This window comes from Alligator mississippiensis, chromosome 8 (genome assembly GCF_030867095.1).
Source record: "Alligator mississippiensis isolate rAllMis1 chromosome 8, rAllMis1, whole genome shotgun sequence".
Taxonomy (NCBI): domain Eukaryota; kingdom Metazoa; phylum Chordata; order Crocodylia; family Alligatoridae; genus Alligator; species Alligator mississippiensis.
This window is the reverse complement of record NC_081831.1, coordinates 11,646,386-11,666,998: the sequence shown is the minus strand read 5'-3', so window position 1 is coordinate 11,666,998 and position 20,613 is coordinate 11,646,386. Positions and strand designations below refer to the sequence as shown.

Sequence of the window (20,613 nt, the reverse complement as noted above, 5' to 3'; positions counted from 1 at the left end):
GAACCTGTGGATTCCAGTTCCCATCTCACCCCAAATGGGCAACACGAATCCACCCAGAGACCTACCCTGAGCATCTCTGTAGTAGGCGTGGGTCACGCTACGGAATCGCTCCTGCCCTGCGGTGTCCCAGATCTGCAAAGAAATAGCCCCTGTGAAAAACTAAGGGAGAAACCTCACGGCAGCCCATTTCATCTCCTGCTTCCAAATCCCGGGAGCGTGCTGGCAATAGAGAACAAGAGAAGGCAAGAAACTTGAGTCAGTGCAAGGGGGCCACTGTTGGTCCCTTCTGCCCTTGGTGTGCTAAGGTGTTTCCAAGCTATAATCAATGGCATGTGGAGGTCTGGGCTGAAATGATTTGAGGCCACAGCGAGATGATGGCTGTGAGTTCCTGAGGGCATGTGAGGCAAATGCTGGAAGCACTATGCTAAAAAGGGCTGTAGTGAAGCACAATACAGCTTCTCTGCATACACTGCACCCTGAGGGGATGGGGCATCGTGTGGTATGGGGCACTGATACGCTGTCACAGGGGAGTTTCTCAGCATGCCCTATACTCCAGCCTCCTGGGGTATGGCCCATGTAGCGTGGGTGTGCTGTGCTCTATTGCAGTGCTCCCTAGCATAGTCCTTTCATTCTGCAGACACCCCCATAGTCTTCCCCAGGGATGTTCCCTTCCTGCCTACCAGGACCTTAGCAAAGAGAGATGCATGGAAAAAAAAAGATAAAGGCCACTTACTGGCCTCCTGGTTGTCTAGACACTTAATGCCAGGGGTTGAACTCTGCAGTGTGACCATCAATTCCCCACCAACTCCCTGACTCACCTGCAATTTCACCTTCACGTCATCTACCGTCACCACTTTGTTCTGTAAGAGAAAAGAAAGTCAGGCTGAGTAAGGGAAAAGCTGGCTGCACTCCCTTGTGGGTTGTAGCATCCCCATGAATCACCTTGACCCCTACCGCTCCAGTCCACTGGTTCTGGAGGGTGTGAATGCTGGAATCAGAGCCTACAGACCAAGAGGGGGAGACATAAGCAGACCTCGCCTGAGTCTGTCTCTAAAGCAGCAGCAGGAAAAGTCAAGGCCTTCTACTCAAGAGCTACTATCCCTTATGAGATTCCAGGGAAACTCATCCGCATGGTGGTCAGGCAGATGGCCTTACTTAGTTTGGCCTTCCCTCCAGGAGGCATGTCACCTGAACTGGCATTTTCCAGGGTGGGGAAACATCCAGCTGGAGAGATTAGGAGCTTCTGCTGGTGCTGATATTCAGATACTACAATCACGAGCACCTGGCAGATCCTATAGGTCAGGCACATTGGTCACAGAAGCAGAGACTGACATGCAGAAAAAAAGCTTTAACCCCCCCCATGTATTGCTATATGTCTTCTTAACCCCCATTCAGAGCTCCAGGACTGAGATCAAGAAAGCAGTAATGGGTGTTTATTTGCAATATCCCCAAAGCTTGCCCTCGCCCTGGGGAAACATTCCCACAAGCTGCAATGTGCTCCTTTCTCGAGAGATCTGATGCTCAGCCTGTCACAGAAACACCCAGTTCCACAACCCAGATGGTTTCATGGTGCAGACACATTTCTGGGCTGCTCTGACAGCTAAAGCTGAGCAGTATATAAGGCCAAGAAGGGGACTGACTCTGCCTCTCCATCTGCATATGCTGGACATATCATCGCAAGTGCAACAGCGCTCCATCTCCAATTTAGCAGGGAGATGCAACAGGGATGGGCAATGCAAAGAGATGCAAGGACAGGACAAAGTCACTGACAGCAAGAAAGCACCTTTACTCCACACAGATACAGGCCACAGCACCAGGACATCCCCCACAGCACTGTACAGAACCCAGAGCCCCAGAACGCACAACCCTGCATGAGAAGTAGTCACACACCCACATCTGCATTGCAGCTGGGGCTGGGTGAAGCAGCTTGGACAAATTAAACACATGAAACCTTTGCCCAAAGCTTGAACTGAAACTCATCTGAGAGGGTACGGACCACTGGACATTTCTGGTTCATTTCTGTGCCTTTCAAACCCCCAGCGTATCTCATGAGTACAGGCTGCTTCTGACCCAAGTGGACCATCGTTTTGTTCCATCTCTGGACAGCAGGGTGCAAAGAGGCTCTGGCAATACAAACACAGACATCTCCTTAGGAACAACTCTTGGTTAAAGTCCAGCTCAATTCTGTTGGCTTAAAAAGTTCAGATGATGAGAGAATAAAGCCCCAAGCTTTGGGTTTCTTTGGTTCAAACCTCTATAGTTCCTCAGGCTCTCTCCTTATTCCTGTTTGCCTGTACCCAAGCCTCGTACAATGCATTTTTGAGGGACATATTTTCTAGTGTAAGAACAGATTGTGAACCCAGTGGACCTCAATTCAAAGGACTAGGTCCCAGCTTACACCAGTGTAATGGGATCAGGCCCCAAACACAAGAAGGCTGTAAATATACGATGGGGAGAAGGGAACCCACTGATCCCAGGACAGCAAGAACTGGGCCCAATCTGGTTCTATCTTGTGGTGCCCTTAGTCTAATGCATTTTCAGCATCTATATTCCCTAGGCAGGGTGCCCTGTGAATACTCTAGGTAAGAGAAACGGGTGCTTTCCACAGCTGCAGCAGGGCCACTGGTTCGAGGACCTCCTGCATTTGGGTCACAGCTGCGACCCCCAAATTCCATCTGCTAACCCAAACCTGGGGGAACAGGCAAGGGAATTAAGAGACACTCCCCCCCTTCCCCACTGTTCCTGGACCTCTGTTCGGTGGCAAATAGCAATTTCAATCATAAAAGGAGGAAGAAGTTTGATTAGACTATATTGGGTGTGTGTGTGTGTGTGGGGTGGGGTTTGGAAATCTCAATATTGACACAAATGTAGTTTCACTGATAAAATGATCATTTACTCTTCTATCAGCAGATCATTACAGCCTTGCCTGCATCTTTCAGCGACTTCAAGAGATATTGGCAATTACTTTCCTAGCTGCAGCGCTCGGAGAGTATAAAACACCTAAAGCGTATTTAATTACTTGAGCTGCTCAGGGTCTTTGCTTTCTGTCACCCATGGACAAGTTTGAAATGTCAGAAGAGGTAACACCACTGGCCACAAATCACCCAAATGCCTTCACACAGACCTGAAAAGACAGCCTCTATTCCTTCTAGGTGGCTTGGATATTCATTGTTATTTTCTTTTAGGCTGTGTTTTCAAAGTGTATAGTTCATTCGCTTATTAAAATCTGTGCTTTGAATCACATGCTTTATAGAAGTCTTCAATCACACGTTTTAAAGGGTGGATTGTAAAGTTAGGAACCAATTAGCCAACAGTCAACCACCAGAAAAAGTATCTCTTGGAAGAATAAGATCCTCTGTATAAGGCTAGGAACAGGCATTACATTTGTTCCTGGACAGAAATGCCCCGGGATTGGCATGCACACACATCACATTTTTAATCAGGATTTAGTGCGCGTGTTGAATGTGCTGTGCTTTTTCCCATTGATTCAATGATGCAACCCTGGGATAACCATTGCACTTTACAATGTCCTGGGATAAACTGTTAGTACTTCTTATCTTGTCTAGGATTTAACAATGGGCATGGGCATCTGAACTACTGCACTTTGTCCTGGGAGAAAATGGTTTATCTCAGGACAAATGCAACATCTGTTTATAGCCTAAGATACCAGTTTAGTCTAGTCTTAATTCCTTAGAACAAGCTCATCAGATATTTATGTTTCAAAAGATTTTGGAAGAGCAAAGGGATCTGTTTATCAGAGCCATAGACTGTGACATAAAATGAGCCTCTTACATCTGCTTCATGAGAAAACATCTCTAATTTAAACCTGCTCAAAAGGTGCTAAAGATTGTCTTACTGAAAGTGTTTTCTCTCACAAACATTCGCAAGCCATCAGACCTTGACGGATGCAAAATGGTCTGCAGAAAATGTCAGCCACGTAAACCTTTTATTGTTTCTTCAGTGCCGGAGATAACAAGTCTCTCTTGAGATGCATGCCTGCAAGTACTGTGTCTCTTCGTACCTCCCATCGCATAACAGCTTTCTGATCCCTTGTTACATGAGATGGTTTGTGGAAAATACAGGAAGGACATTTGATACTACAACTGGATCCAAAAGCAAGCACCCATTCAAGTGTAAAAATATTGATATTAATTGGGAAAGTAATTAGTTGACAATGCATAAGCAACTTTCTTATCAAACTCAGGAATACAAGAGACCCCTTTCCGCAGCTTGTTAAGAAGAAGCAACAACTTCTTTTTCTGTTTATTCAAGTTTATAAACTCTCTTTAAGAATTACGGTAAAGAAAAGACCATTTTGAGAGTTGGAAGATTTTTACAGCAACAGTGTGTGGAAAGTTATTTGAAACAGAATTTCAGCTCCTATTAGGCCCTGAGGAAACCAAAAGGATCTCTCTGAGGATGGACTCAGTATAAAAAAAAGTTAAAATTATACTCAGAGAATTTCCCACCACAGCACAAAAGACCACTTGATGTATGCCTCATATACATTAACCAGACAACACAGCAATATCTTTAGCAATATCTTGGATAAGAGCAGCCCATGAAGGTGAGAGCCAGTCAGCTAATTCCAAAACCCAGGAAAGAGCTGAGTTTTCCTCCTTCCACAAAGTTATGGGAAGACAGGACTATATAAACCTCTCCAAACAGAACAAGCAAGTCTGTATCTCTGCTCCCCGCTCAGCTTTCCAGCACTCATCATGGTTCATTACTTGTGCAAGCAAGAAGCAACCAGACAGCCAAGAACAACACAGCGTCAAGAGGAAGCAACCTTTTCGGGTTCAGGTAACAGCATCACAAGATTTCAACAGGTGATGGTGCCACACGTGTACAGCACGGCCAAGGCATTTACATTGAAAGCCTTCTTCTAATGATTTCAACGGAGTACTGCAATTGTAATGTAGGGCACTGAGAGCTTCTCCAATTAAACGCTGGGCATTTTGGCCACCTAATCTGAGAAGGAAACATGAGCTAAACCTTGGTAAACAAAACCTGGTACTGGGATTAGAGATGCTCACCACTCCACTGATTTGCCAGTCTCAAAACAACTCCTTAAATGGTATCTCGCCATTAATTAACTTGAATGCGTTTTTTGGTTTCACAAGACTTGGCTGAAATGACTCACCTTTGCCCACTGAGAAACTATTTAAGATGTGCAAGGGACTCATCAGCAGGACTCCCCAATCCTTAAAGCAACATCTCTGCCCAACTAATCTGCTTTAGTTCTCCAACAGGATGGAGATGGGCTTTTCTCTATTTCTGCAAGGGACAGGATGAGGAGCAATGGCCTCAAACTGCAGCAGAGGAAATTTAGGATGGAGAGTAGGAAGCACGTTCTGACTCTGAGGGTGGTCAAGCACTGGAAGAGGCACCTAGAGATGCTGTGGCATCTCCATCCTTGGACATTTTCAAGAGCAGGTTGCCCAGACATTTGACTGGGCTGGTTAGTCAGGGATGATTCAGCCTTGGGCTGGCGGCTAGACTAAATGACCTCATGGGGTCCTTTCCCGCCATCATTTCTTATGATCCTAAGACACTCTACTAATTTAAGGAATAAGGTCCTTTGGGTCCTCTCTATAGAAGAAATCCATTCTTGTAGCATTATCATCTGTATTAAGGCTCTGCATAGAGTCACACAGGAGGAATTGGAAGCAATGCAACCCTTACCAAGTGTTTTGTTTTTAATTCTCCTCTCCCCTTCTTTATTAATAAATCAAGCACAATTAATATGGTAATTAGTTTCCTTGTCTTTCATTGTGATGACCGTGCAGCATAGCAAAAAAACCCCACTGGACTAAAGCAGCAGTAGTCCCTAAATTGGCTTTGAGAGAGAGAAAGAGAGAGAGAGAGAGAGACATCTATGGAGTGTCCACTCTTATCATATCTTATTAGTCTAGACTATCAATTTTGGTAATTTTTACAGTAAAATTCAACAGCTCAAGAGCACCCCTACAGACCCCTGCTCCATTCACTGATGATCTGGGTAGAGGACGGGGGGGACTATTTCACTTTCCTGCCCTGAGCTGGTGTAAGGGGCTCCCCCACAGTCCAGAAAGCTGCAGCAGTCTCACCCGGAAGTCTATGCCGACGGTAGCTATGAATGTCCCAGAGAGGAAGGCCCCGTCCTTGAACTGCACCAGGAAGCAGGTTTTCCCCACGCCCGAATCTCCAAGCAGCATCACCTACAACATGGGGGGCAAATACTCATTAATAGGGCCAGGGGAAGGGCAGGAGTAGGGAGACAAGCCATGACCTGAGCTGAGCTGATTCACGGTGGGGGTAGGCCTGTGAGGAGGGCACTGATCCGGGTGGTTGGTGGCATCGCTCAGTTTCCAAGGTCTTGTGCAAGCTATTAACTTCCTTTTGTCTTCAAGCTCCCTCCACTTCTCCATCTGGGTGTCAGTCCCACAACTAAGAACACTGCCCTGCAGTTTAAGCCTCAAATTTCACTTCTCTTAACTGGCCTCTCTTAACCAGGGGTAGCATTTCTCTGTAGGACAGCATCAAGGTAGGCTGAAGAAGGCACAGGGGTCAAAGGAGGATGAGAGAGATGAAGGGCGGATAGGACAGCTGCAAGACACTGCAGACCCCACCCAGCCCAGCCTTCCTCCATGGCCTAGTCTGGGCTTGCTCCTCAGGCAGGGCAATGTTTCTGGGCAGCAAGCAGCTCCCTGAAACTCTCCCCTCCATGCTTCATTGCAAATCTCTAATGCCAGGGACCACTGCAGTCAAAGCGGAGGCATCAGCAGCATCTTGCCAGCCTGAGGCTCTTGCTGCTGCTCCCCATGGCACTCCGCCACAAGACCATGCAGCCTGGCCTCACAGAGCTTCCAGCGCGCATCCAGACCCGACAACCTCTGACTCTGGGGGGAGCGGGGACAGAGAAGCCACGTTGGGTGGAACAAGGTAATAAGAAAGAAAGGAAGCAAGTCAGGAACAGGAGAGGAGGGAGTGCAAATGGGCGGAAGCTGCCAGAGGAGATTCACCAGAAAGCAGTTGCTGCAAGGGGGTCTCCCGTCTGACCACAATGCCGTTATCTAGCAGGAAATGTGGCATTTCTCCTCTAAAGCAACTACCACTCAATCCCTGCTACTACCAACAGTTTGGGAGAAGGCTAGGGACACCGTGCTGCTACAAGTGGTTTCTGTTTCTAGGCTTTCTCCATCTTTCAGGAAAGTCTCCTTAAGGTCTCAGTATTAATACAGCTGTAGAAATACCCAAGGATAGACCTCTTCCCTTCACCCAGACCCCAGGCTTCTTAGTGGGATCGCAGCCAGACTATCACCAAGCCAGTCCTATCTCAAAGCATGGCTCATTCTTCCTTTCCCCTTTATCCAGGTCCCCATAGGACAAAGAACATGAAGCACACAGCACAGTGAGAAAACAACCGTGCCCATTGCATCCTGAGCAAACTCCACCAGACTCAGGCTTTCTACCCCCTTCTACCTCCACCCACTGCTGACACCAAAGCAAACACACAGCAAACTGTGCACTCTCCCTAAGCAAACAGACCTCAGAGCTAAGGCTGGGGATTGAACTGGCACCTCTGAATCCACTTGGACGCTGGACAGAGCAAAGCAAAGCCCAGTATTTTTACTGCCAGCAAATTACAGTTCTCTCCAGCTGCTTTGAAATAATTGCAGTTTCTTGGCTGCCACTGGGTAATAATTCATCGAACATATCAACAACCTCATCCCACGTATAACAAAAAAACCCCAAAAAGCAAAGGAGCTGCAACAAGATGAACAAGGATCCTGGCAAAGGAGCCGTAACAAGTGAAACACCCTATGAGCTTACTTTCAGAGGTGCTTAGTGGGGGTTGCAGCTGCTCAGAGCTTCAGAAATAAAAACCCTGAGCTATTGTGCTAGACTAGACCAGTGGTTCTCAACCTTTTTAGGCTCAAGACACCCTTTCAAAAATGCCAGCTCTTAGCTTCCACTCCTTTCTTGACTATGGAAAAAATAATAGAACAGTTTCCCTGTTGAAAAGACCATCAGGTCAGAAGCAGGTCAGAATGTTTGTGAAGCAAAAGATTCCTATTTGCAATCTCTGGGTTTATCTTCTGACTCATGTGCAGGTGTTTGCACACTTAACAATGTTAATATACCTTGATATTAGTAAGGCTTTTGATACGGGCTCCCACAGCATTCTTGCAAGCTAGCTAAGGAACTACGGGTTGGATGAATGGACTGTAAGGTACGTAGAAAGCTGGATGAATCATTGGGCTCAGTGGGTAGTAATCAATGGCTCAAGGACTAGTTGGCAGCTGGTATCAGGTGACGTGCCCCAGGGGTTGGTCCTGGGGCCAGTTTTGTTCAATATCTTCATTAACGATCTGGAAGATGGGATGGATTGCACCCTCAGCAAGTTCATGGGTGACACCAAGCTGGGGGGATGTAGTAGATATGCTGGAGGATAGGGCTAGGATTCAGAGTGACTTGGACAAACTGGGGGACTGGGCCAAAAGAAATCTCACAAGGTTCAACAAGGACAAGTACAAAGTCCTGCACTTATAATGGAAGAATCCCATGCACCGCTACAGGCTTGGGACCAACTGGCTAAGCAGAAGCTCTGCAGAAAAAGATCTGGGGGTTACAGTGGACAGTAAGCTGAATATGAGCCAACAGTGGTCCCTTGTTGCCAAGAAGCCTAATGGCATCCTGGGCTGCATTGGTAGGAGCGTTGCCAGCAGATCGAGGCAAGTGATTATTCCCTTCTATTCTACACCGGTGAGGCCACATCTGAAGCATTGTGTCCAGTTTTGGGCTCCTCACTACCGAAAGGATGTGGAAAAGTTGGAGGGAGTCCAGCGGGTAACAATGAAAATGGTTAGGGAGTTGGGGGACATAACTTAGGAGGAGAGACCGAGGGAACTGGGCTTATTTAGTCTGCAGAAGAGACTGAGAGGGAATTTGATAGCCACCTTTAACTCCCTGAAGGGGGGTTACAAAGAGGATGGAGCTGGACCGTTCTCAGTGGTGACAGATGATGAAACAAGAAGCAATGGGCTCAAGTTGCAGCAAGGGAGGTTTAAGTTGGATATTAGGAAAAACTCTTTCACTAGGAGGGTGGTGAAGGACTGGAACAGGTTACCCAGAGAGGTGGTGCAATCTCCATCTTTGGAGGTTTTTAAGATCTGGCTAGACAAAGCCCTGGCTGGGATGATATAATTGGGGATGGTCCTGCTTTGAGCAGAGGTTGGACTAGATGTGACCTCCTGAGGTCCCTTCCAACCCTCATTTTCTCTGATTCTCTGCTTCTAATATTGCGTGCCCCCTCACAATATCCTTAATAGGCCCATATCACCCTGGATGCGAATCTTTGTTCTAGACATTCCTCCGCAGAGACATGCAAAAAACAGGTCTGGTGGCAACTGTGAGGAAAAAGAGAAGGAACAGGCTGACTCTTTCCTGCTTACGCAGCGGGTCGGACTCGATGATCTATTGAGGTCCCTTCCGACCCTAACATCTATGAATCTATGAATCTATGAGTGTTTTTGCTGGCCTAATGAGAGCTAAGCAAGGTTTGGGACCACCCAAATAATCCTTCTCCACAAGTGAATTCAGGTCAAAGTTCCCTATAACATACACCTGAATGGAGACAGGCTTTGGGTTCAGCACTTAGCATGGCTTCTAGAGAAGATTTTCAAACTTAAAAAAAAAAATCTCCCCTTTCTGAGCCCTCAAAAAAAGAATGAGAAATGCATGAGCTGGAAAAAGAAGGACTAAAGTAGCTCAGGAAAGAAAGGGAACCAAAGAGGGTTGCTCTGAATAACCAAACTACACTGTTTGACCTCTTTCAGTCACCACTGACCAGGAGGAAGGTAGAGCAGATCATTAAGTAGACTGGAATACAGTTGGGCTGTAAAGCATCCACGAGCACTACCCTTCTCTGATTCCCACTGTGAGCTTGGGCAAGCCATGTAAGCCCAGAACAACAAAGTTTTTAGGTGCCTAAAGAAAACTTAGGTACCTTGGTTTCATTGAGGATCTTGGCATCAGTCCCCTGACCCTCACTTGCACCCATACAATGGGAGTTGCAGCCACTTCTGCCTCACGGGGCACATCACAGCCTGCACATATAGCATGCTGGGAAAGACTGGGTAAAGTGGGTGCATTTGGGCAAAGCAAGCACAGAGTAGAGACATGTATTTTCCCCGTTTTCCATGCAGAGGTTCCAGGCTGGCTGCAAACACAGTGCCATGAAAACACAGCAAGGCACAGAAAGCGAAAGGAAAATTTTGGGTGCTTCTCAGGGTTACAGCTCAGCATTGGCCTGCACCCTCCAAAAGCCCAAAGTGCGTTTATCCAACGTGAGGTCTGCCTGAAGCCCACATCACACCCACCTGCCAGTGCCTGAGCTCAGCTCAGTTCAGGGGTCCTATGGCCAGTTTGGTCATGTATACACACAGCCATCAAAACTTTGCAGTGATACTCCCTTCCCTTGGGGAACCCCTTTTTTGGCCCGGAGGAGATATTCCTGCCAAGACCTGGTGTCTGAGGCAGTCCTGTCACATTAAGGCAGTGGCTGTGATGACCCTGGATGTCTCATTATGTGGCTGGAGAACGGGGCAGAGCTCACAGGCACCCAAACAGGGGTGTCCCACCCCCCATGCACCCTCTGGGGCTTCCCTGCTGTGGGGGCTGTGTGGGACACACGACCCCAAGGCACTCAGGGCTGCCTCCCATCTAGATGGACACGATCCCACTTCCTTAAAAGAGCTGCTGCTGCGACCTCACCACCAGGTACCAACCGGACCAGCTTCTCTGTACACCAGGAGGTACAGACACCCCTCTACACAACAGGGCAGCAAGCGTCCGGGAGGAAGCGGCAACTGTCCCGTGCGACACGGCCCGTGAGATTGCATCTCTCCAGCCCAGGGGAACCAGGGATCACTGGGGAAACGGACAAGACAGGTTCAAAAGAGGAGCAGGCACATTCAAGGAGAACAGGTCCAAGCGCACCAAGGAGTCGGGGGGCAGCGTCCGAGCGCCGGAGGGGGACAGAGGGAGCAGGGGCTGGAGCCTTCTTCCCTTCGCATCCCTTTCTCTGCCCCTGGGAGGGACGCCGTGTGCCACTGCAGGGTGGGGAGCGGGGGCTCTGATGGCACAAGTCAAATACAAAACAGGGACGTGCGCACCCACGGGTGAGCAGAGCCACCGCCGCAAGGTGCCAGGACCAGCCCACGGACAGGAAAAGCATGCAGCTTGGCCAGGCCAGGAGGAGGTCGGCGGGGTTGGATGGGGGCAGCGGTGCGGGGCTGGGGCAGCCCGCGGGGGTCTGGACGGGCTGCCCGAGGGCGGTCCCCCCCACCCCGGGGCGGCTCCCACCTTGCAGGCGAGGTCGCAGGGCTGCGAGGGAGCCCCGGCCCCGGCCCCGGCCCCGGCCCGGCTGCTCATGCTGCGGCGCCCGGGCAGGAACTGCGAGCGGCTCCGCCCGCGCCCGCCCCTTCCGCGCTGCTCCGCGGCAGTTAGCGCGGCCCCACGGCGCCCCGAGCTGCGCCCACGCGGCCCCGCCGCCGGCGACAGCTCCCCGTGCCCGGCCCGCAGCCCCTCGGTTTAGTGGCATCCTTTACTTGGATGCTGCTTGCACCCCACCCCACGGGCTCACAGGCGAGGAGGTGAGGGCACATCTCTGCCACCCCCTGCTCCAAGCAGGACCGGCCCCGACTAGAGGATCCCAGCCAAAGCCTTGGTCTTCAAACCCTGCAGGGGTGGAGATTTGGCAGCGCCTCGCCACCCTCCTAGTGAGAAGGCTCATCCTGATGTCCAGCCTCAGCCTCCCTTGCTGCAGCATGGGCCAGCTCCGAGAACAGTCCGGCTCCGTCCTCTTTCGAACCCCGCTTCGGGGAGTTGAAGGCTGCTGTTAAATCCCTCCTCAGTCTTTCCTTCTGCAATGTAAATACTCCCAGTGCCCTCAGCCTCTCCGAAGCCACGTGCACCAGCCCCCGAACCATTTCCATTGCCCTCCGCTGGGCTCGTTCCCACTTTGTCACATCTTAGTGGGGCCCAGCGGTGGCACTTGTAGACACGCACGCTGCTGGAGCCAGCGGCAAGCTGGCATCCTCCATTGATGAGAGATATCGCTCTCTCCTTAGCGGGCTGTTCTCTTCCTCCGGCGACGAGTCCGGTGGGACATGTAATCACCAGCTTCTGCAGCTGAGTGCTCTGTTTTTGCGGGAGAGGGGGGCATTACTGCACTTTTACAGTCAGAGGACTTGACCGGATGGAGGGTTTGTGCATCAGCTGAGGTTTATATGGCCCTCCTCCACTTTCCTTAATTGCTCTGTGGTAGCTGGCTGGGATTTATGCTTTAAGGGCGATGTAGTAGATTTACTTCATCTTTCTTGCATTTCTTGGTAAAGGAAACTTACTGGAAGCAATGGGATGAAAAGGCTGAGAGAAGAGAATGTCTCAGGTTGGCTCAGCCCTCCTCTCTCACCCCAGGCATCACTCGGGCATGTGGAAGAGACACAAAGTTTGGCTTAAATCCCTGGTCAGACTCTTCTCTCCATTCATATAAGCCCTGGCCAATATAGACACTGGAAAAAAATTGCCAAGGTATTCACAGTGACCTGAGGAAGGGCAACTGATGCCCAAAAGCTTGTCCAACAGCTCTTCCAACTATACAATCAGTCTGATAAAAGCTATTGCAACAAGCCTGGCCTTTTGACATTTCTTAGATGGTCATGGCTACAACAACACGCCAACCCTACAACCTGGACATTGCAACATCCAGGGCATTAATTAGGATATCCCAGCAGCCAAGAGGTTGTCATCCCTGACAGATGTATATTATGGAGACGCAGGAGACTTCTGGGACTTGGCTGAGTGGCACTGAGTTAGCTGATTCACCTGAGAAGATCTCAGGCACGCAACAACCATAGCAAGGTGGGACAGCTGAGCCCAAGATGTAGCACCACCAGCCTCTTTTAATGGACAGCCTCGTGCCCCATTACCAGGGTCTCAGCAGAGATCTGCAAGCCCAGACATCAGTCTGAGTAGCCCTGTGCTAATTAAACATGGTTTGTTAGGAGGCTGCTAACCCAACACACACTTGAGATTGTCTCTCCTGATATTCTTTCCTTCCTTTTCTTTATTCCTTTTCTTTATTTCCTTCTTTTCTTTTCTTTTTTCTTTCCTTCCTTCTTTTCTTTATTTCCTTTTTCTTTATTCTTTATTCTACTTCCTTTCCTTCCTTTCCCCCTTTCCTTTCCTTCTGCAGCGTAAATACTTTTTGTTGTGTTTGGCTGGGGAAGGATGATGTGGGGAAATGTACCTTTACGAGGCTCTCAAACAAGCTAGTTGGCACTGCTAACGGTGTTGCACAGAGCCTTATGTTACAGAAGGCCAATTAGCTAGAACTCAGACACCAAAATGAAGCAAATCCCTGGCTCGGAGCAATTACTGGCACCAGAGAGATGTCAGGGAAAGTCTTTGCTTTTACAGCCAATTTCCAGCCTCTGAGAAACCCAGCACTTTGATTAACAGAAAGATCTCTGGGAAAAGATGCCAAAAGCATCTTTGAAACAGATGCTCTGTTTGGTCACTCCCAATTCCCTTCCCTGCGGCCTTCATCCCTTGCCTGCTCTCTTTTTAGCCTATATATTTTGGGGGCACAAGCTGCTTCTTCCTGCACATTTCTACTGGACTTAACATGATGGAGATCCCCTCCTGTTGGATGCTACTGCAACACAGACAATGTGAATGTGCTTTGGCTGCTGAGGAGATCATCACAGAGGAGTTAAAGGCTACACACAATCTCTAGCTGTCTTGGGCAGGGTTCAGGCATCTTCACCATTTGCTAATCTCCAGACCAGGCTGCTTACATTGAAGTATTTACTGCTAATCAGTCCAACTGCTCCCTAGACAGGCCCTTCTCTCCTCCTTCTATAAGTGCCCTGGCTACCACAGATCGAGGAACAGAGTAAAATCTGCCAAGACATTTAAACTCGAGGGTAAATACCATCCTACAATGCCCTGTGGGTCTTATTCATGTTTCACCTAATCTGTGCTAATCCAGAGAATAAGCATAAAAGGCGTGTTGCCCTGAGCAGCAGCCTGTAAGAGCCAGGAGTTCCTCCTATGTTATGGGACAACAGAGGCTTAAGTTACTCAAGCAATGTCCATTGCTAATCCATTCCAGGTGAAGTTCTTGGTATGCAATCCTGATAATTATTATAGTTAATGCACAGGCCCATGGTGCCTGGGCCATGGGGCCCTTGCCAATCAGGGACCCCCTGGGGCACCAGGGACAGCACGGCCCAGACAGGCATCCTGGCCATGGGCATCCGGGGTAGGCAGCTCATGCCTCCTCCCCTCCGGCCAGGCCAGGGCCAGGGGCTAGGGGCTAGGGGCCGGTGAGGGGCTTCCTGTGGGAGGTGGCAGCTTCCCAGGGCTGTCTGCTGCCAGGAGGACCCATGGGCAGCCCTGTTTCTGCTCCCTGCTATCTGTGTGTGGCCGCTGGCACCAGCATTACTGGGACAGGACGGGACAGCCCCATCCCACCCTGCCTGGGCCAGAGGTCCTGGCCCCCTCCCCACCCCCCAAGCTGGTCTTGGCCCTGGCCCTTGCCTGGTGGGGGGCCTCCAAATTCCTGTTTGCCCAGAGCACCAATAAATCTTAATCCACCACTGAGTACAGGCCTACAGGATAATAGCCCTGGCATTTTCTCAAATAGGGCCAGATCCTGCAGTGGAATAAACTGTTGTCGCTCTGTATAAAGCATTGGGGGATCCAGCCCATAATCTGGAGGACAGATTCCACTCTCAGGGCCATGGGCACACATGTGAACCCTAATCAGGTGTGAATCCATCTGCCGCAGAGTGGTTGACAGAAGCAAGACCAGAATCAGGACTTGTCTCCAGGGTGCAATGTTTGGCTTTTGCTGGTCTGCAGACTAATGACGCATGCAAACGCAGGAGGTGAGATGGCAGAGATATGCCCCACAAAAGTGTTTCTGGGCTTCCCTTTCTCTCTGAATCCTTCCTGGTCAAGCCAAGGGTTTTTTCTCCCCCCTTCAGGACAGGAGCACAGTTTGGGAACCTGTATTTCCAGTTTCTGTAAGCATGCCATAAAATAAGCACAGGGAATGCGTGGTCAGGAAACTGCATACAGCTTATATTGCAGTCTTCAAAAGGAGACTGGATGTACACCTTGCTGGGGTTACTTGACCCCAGCAGTCTTTCCTGCCCAGAGCAGGGGGGCTGGACCTGACTATCTCATGAGGTCCCTTCCAGCCCTAAACTTCTGTGAATTAGTGAATTTGTGAATCTGTGTTCAAAACTACGAAGTGACTAAAAGCACTCCGTGGGTGCTATACTGAGGGGGGATATACTGCTGCCTGGAAAGATCACTGCTTCCACAATCTGACCTGCCTTCCTAGTGAACAGGTTACTCTTCAGTTTTTTGCCCTGAGCCACTGTTGCTGTTTAACACCTGCCATGTTCCACACCAGAGATAGTCGCATTTCCAAAGAAAGGGGGGATTATGTCTCAGAGATAGCACATCCTGGCCTTAGGGGTAGGCTCCATACTGAGCATGGGGAAGAGGCACAATCAGAGCAGTGTGGTATCTAGGAAGAGTGAAGATGTACATGCAATATAGAGCATGTAAACAGATTAGGGGGTTGGCCACGTCTCCCTGAAGTCAACAGGCCAGTCCTCCTTCCTAGAGATAGGAAGGAATTCTGTCCTGCTCATCTCTAGCAGGGGCATGAAGGCTCCTGGCTTTCCCACAAGTTTTGCCCCTATAACACAGAGCAGGGTTTGTCTCTGGGCTTGTGAAAAAGCAAATCGAGCTCTTCAGAAGAAAGGTGCTGTCAGCATTGCTATGGGGAAAAGGCAGCCCAGTGCACCCTCCTCAGCAAGAAGGGGAGCGGCAGGCACCGTCTGTAGCAGAGCAGACCCACCATAGGAAGGACGTGTAGAAATAGGACTGAACCTAGAGCCCTGGATCTGACCCCCTGGGACCAGGGAAGTATGGGCCCGAGTTCAGATTCAAGCAACAAAGCCCATCTCTGTGATGACTTTATCTGAATCCAGCCATCTCTAGACTTTGGGGCAGCTGGCACCAGGTGGGAAGTTCTTTAGTCTGATGCCCCGCAAATGCCACTTTGGAAATAGCAGAGCCACAAGGCAGACTTCCCTTCTCACTAGCATCAGGGAAAATAAGCTGGGCGGGAATATGACCGAACCCCAAACTCCTTCCTGGTCTCCCTAGAAAGCAGTCAGCAAACCAGTCACTGATTTTGGGTAGGTCCCTGACAGTGACACAAGAGGGCACTCACACTCCATTTAGCATTCCCTGCGCTCAGCTCGTTCTTCATCCCAGGGACTCTTCTGACCAGAAGGTTGTTCGTAGCCAATTAAGATTTATTTCTCTGGTTTCTCAGCCCAAATGGAGAAGGAAATCCCTGTTATTAATTGCTACCCAACACAGAGACACCAGCCTGAGCCTCAGGCTCTCCTCGGGGGGGGGGGGGAGAAAAGAGGATGAGATGAGATTAGAGTTGGCAGAGATGATACACCCGCTGCGCCTTCAAAGGGAACAGAGGCAATTGAGGCTTCCAGGTGCTTGATAGAAATGTCCACAGCCTGTTGGCTCAAGGGATTAAGCATGTGTAGCAGGAAATAACCTTGTGCTGGTAAGGCCAATAGAGAAGCAGCTGCCAGATCTGTGCAGTCACGCACCTGTCCAGAGGGACACAGAACTGGACCCCAGAAAAGTGAACTTCAACCCTTTGCAAAGCTGTTTTCTAATTCAAGGGGAATGGGCTGCCTGTGTGCTTCTGACTCCCAGAGGCTTTCCACACTGACATGAGGCTGTCTCCATGCATGAGCACTCCCAGAGAACACCATTTCCCTTAGGCCTCTGTTGCATATTACATATATTATGCAATTAACTTGTGAGTCGTGCAATAAATTCAGACTGGCAATACGGGCAAAGTAAATATCATGTTATAAAAATGTCTTTCCAGCTATAAAAAAGACCAACCCGCTACAGAGTTAGTGCTTGAAATTGTGTAACAACTTTATAGCTGGTTTCTATCCAGCTTTAATTTGAACGTGTGGCAGGGACCTTAGTGAGGGTGGCAGGGTTTTTTTTCTGCCTGTTCAGAGCACATGAAAGCAAGACGTCCCAAATGCATACAACCAGGCCACAGGTTTGCAAAGTGGAAGCAGCTTCATGGTATGTGGAGGAGACTGTGGAACGTCCCTCCAAACCCCTCTCAGCTGATGGCATTTCTGGGAGTCTCATGGCCTTCTAAATATGGTTCAGGCAGCCTGATGTGGCATCTGTGGGTGAGTCTACACATGCATTAATGCGTTTTAGTTAATGCACGTTCAATCTGGTACCTTCATTGTGAAGTACAAGGAAAACATGCATTAGCCTGTCTTAATGCACATTAACTAAAAAGCACAGGGTACTTTTACACGTGCTCTGTGGGTGAGGGGCAGTTTAATTAGAACGGGTCTGAGAGCCACTCTAATTAAAGCATCATAGCATCTTGTGTATCAGCATCCCTGCGCTTCAAAATGGTGGCAGGGAGCATTTAAACTAAAGCTTGTTCAACAAACTTTAGTTCAAGTGCCCCTGCCACCATTTTGAAGCATGGGAGTGCTGATACATGAGACACAGGAGACTACTGGAGTGCAATAATTACCATATTCCAGGAGAGTCGATTAATCTTAAGGTAATTATTGCTCTCGATTAATCGAGTCTGCTCCAATGCTCTGTAATCACAGTGCATCAGAGCAATCCTACAGCACATCTATAGGCACCCATGGTTTTTAAGTAATGCTTAAAAGTGCATTAGCCTATTTTAATGCACATTAGCGGAATAGCACTTTTTTAGTGACACTTTAATGTACATTAAAATAGGCTAATGCTCATTAAAGTTCACGTGTCGATGCACCCTGTGGTAGCACAAGGCCTGCAGAGCTGGACCAAGGATTCCTAAAGAGTTTACCTGGCAGCAAAGGTCATAAATATGCACACAAACATCAGTACGAACCCACAGGGCCAGACCTGTGCAAGACTTCTTCATCCAGGGCTTTCACTGAGAGCAACCAGCATGCATGTTTGCACAACCGTGTCCAGGAAAGACACAGCCTGGGTTGAGAGCTGCTTGAGGTTACCAAAGCAGCCCATAGCAACTGGAATGCACTGTTACCTCTGACCCAATTTACTCCTATAGTGGCATCCAACGTGGAGGTAGAAGTCTGGAGAACATACAATGTTTCTGGCATGGAGTCGCCCATGGTGGAAGAGCAATGGATCTACCAGACAGTAGAATTAGGCACACTGCATCCTATGCCCCTATATAACTGCTGACGCACATACATTAGAGGAGTTCTTGGAAACAGATGTGACATCTAAATATGTGGCTAAAATTTCCACGATGGCCTCATATGTGTTTTGCTTTGTACACTTATACCTTTTTGGCTCAATTTTTTTTGGTCATTGTCAGCTCTAAGATGATTTGTGCTGACATGAAACTCATGGCTAGGTTTTGAGCTGCCTGGGAAGGGTGATCCAGCCCAGTTATTCCCATTTCAAGTCTATACCTTGATAACTAAAGAAGGGATGAACTCAGCACATCACACAGAGGCAGTTTGGAGTGGGGAAAACCTCCTGAGAGAGTTTAAGGAAACAGCAAAAGAGGCAGAAGTGGATTTTAAGAAGCACGTGATCCTCAGAAAAGGCTCTTGCTTTTTTATCACTCTATTGGACAACTTCATCACACCAGTTTGTTGAACAGTATTGCCACACACACACTATATGGTCTGATTGTCCACAACCAGTGTTCCCATCCCTACCACCTGTGTATCCAGATAGACAAGGGAATGGGTTAATATAATACACGTCTTTCAGGTTTCACGGGTGGCACTGAGATCCATCAACTCTCCAGAAGGGAACCCTTTTGTCTGCATTTCATGGACTCCAGCTAAGAGTCAGATCCCTAATCTGATCCACCTGCATGCTTTCCTTTTCACTTTCACTTGACTGCTCAGAGACTCAGGGTTCATCATGGCCCTCGTGGATTTGGCTTCATTTGTCTTCAAAGAAGTCACCCTGCTAGGGCAAAAAGGACATGTAGGAAAACCCAAAATCTGGGCTTCATTTGGAGCATGACATGCCCCTGTGACTAACGAGTGATTTAAATACTGTGCAGTACTGACGTCACTCGTGTGAGCTGTGTTTATTACCATCCTCGGACTTGGATGCTACCGTTATGGCAACATACGGCAAATCCTGTATTCTGATTTTTTTTTTTAAAGCAGAGCCCCTTCCACAAATAACCCCACTCAGCTACCATGAGTATTTCTGGGCATGCTTACAACAGAGTAACCGAAGAGCCAGCCCTTACCGTGAATCCAATGCCTACGGTGGCAGAAAAAGATCCTGGAATGAACTTGCCCTGATCAAACTGGACCAGCAGTGATGTCTTCCCCACGCCGCTGTCTCCAAGCAAGATAGTCTGCAAGAAGCAAAGCATCCTAGGTAAGGAAGTGATCTGGGAAGCTGAACTTACAGGGGTTGGCTGGGAACCTCTAGTCCTCTCTGATGCATAGCACCCCTTCAAGCTGCATGGTGAAGATGGCAGGGAGAGGCTCCTGGGATCTGGGCCCTAAGGGTGCACCTGCATCCTTCATGGAAAAGCCAGAGGATAAAACCCAGGTCCTGGGATGCCCTCCCTGTCATAGAAATGCAGCACTGGGCTACAGAGCCAGGCGCACTTCTGCGTGCTCTCTATCAGGCTCCATGACCCTTGTTCTTCCTGACCCAGCTTCAACAAAATTGTCCTCAGCCCAAGTTTGCATCCTCTCTGGCTGAGAAGGGTGGAGAGCTCAGGCCAGGAGCCCCTGAGGGCAGCAGTCACCTACTGACCTCTCTGTGGCCCTTACTGGCACATGGAGCTTTGTGAAAACCCAACCACATCCTGGCTTTTGGGAAACTAGAGTTGCTCCACAGCTCTGACAACCAAATGGCTGCCCCTGCTCGTAGATCAGACTGCCAAGGGAGAAGTTCAACCCAGCTTCCTCTTCCCTTCCTTGTCTCAGGGCACAGGCATGACCTTGCTTTTCTCTGGTTTCTTGATTTGTAGGTAAGCTTGCAAAGAACGAAGTTGCCATACTATGCCGATCCCACCAAGACAGAGTGAGCCATTAGCAATGATAATTGGATGCAAGGCCCCTACTGAGGAATATCCTGCAAAGGAAAAGTGTATTACATGTAGAGATGGCCGCATAGTCCCATGGGCCCCTCCTAAGAGGTGCTTGCAACTCTTACTTCCCTACTGAGAGCAGGAGTTGAGGGTGCCTAGGGTCTGGAAAAGCTGGACCCTTCGGCAGAAGCAGTTTGCTCTGAAGTGGGGCAGCATCATTTCAAATGCACTGCTTCCGCCCTGCTCCCAGCCCTGTTGTGCTTGCTTCCCCCATCCTGGTCTGCAGCCCATAGGCCCCCTCTGCCTCTCAGCTGAATGTTAACAGGTGAGGCACAAAATCTACCCCTTAGCCCCCACTGCAGTGAGGATAATAAAGCTAATGATAATATCATTGCCCATAAAATATGAATTCTCTCTAGCTGGGT

General features: G+C 49.1%; 1 protein-coding gene across 6 annotated transcripts in view; it reads right to left on the bottom strand.

The window, feature by feature from the left end:
• Nucleotides 1–20,613, bottom strand: part of RAB37 (RAB37, member RAS oncogene family) — a 49,914-nt gene that overhangs the window by 5,237 nt on the left and 24,064 nt on the right. The window contains exons 1-5 of one of the 6 annotated variants that reach the window (XM_019494463.2): nt 11,350–11,427; nt 10,773–10,914; nt 6,090–6,200; nt 819–860; nt 66–132 (exon numbers count right to left, since the gene is read on the bottom strand). In XM_019494463.2, the coding sequence (XP_019350008.1) occupies nt 66–132; nt 819–860; nt 6,090–6,200; nt 10,773–10,886 (334 nt within the window). In that variant the 5' untranslated portion in view covers nt 10,887–10,914; nt 11,350–11,427. Of the gene's footprint in view, nt 1–65; nt 133–818; nt 861–6,089; nt 6,201–10,758; nt 10,915–11,349; nt 11,453–19,390; nt 19,502–20,613 lie in introns of those variants that run through there. The other 5 variants (XM_059732110.1, XM_019494464.2, XM_014601843.3 and 2 more) reach the window with 5 other exon arrangements.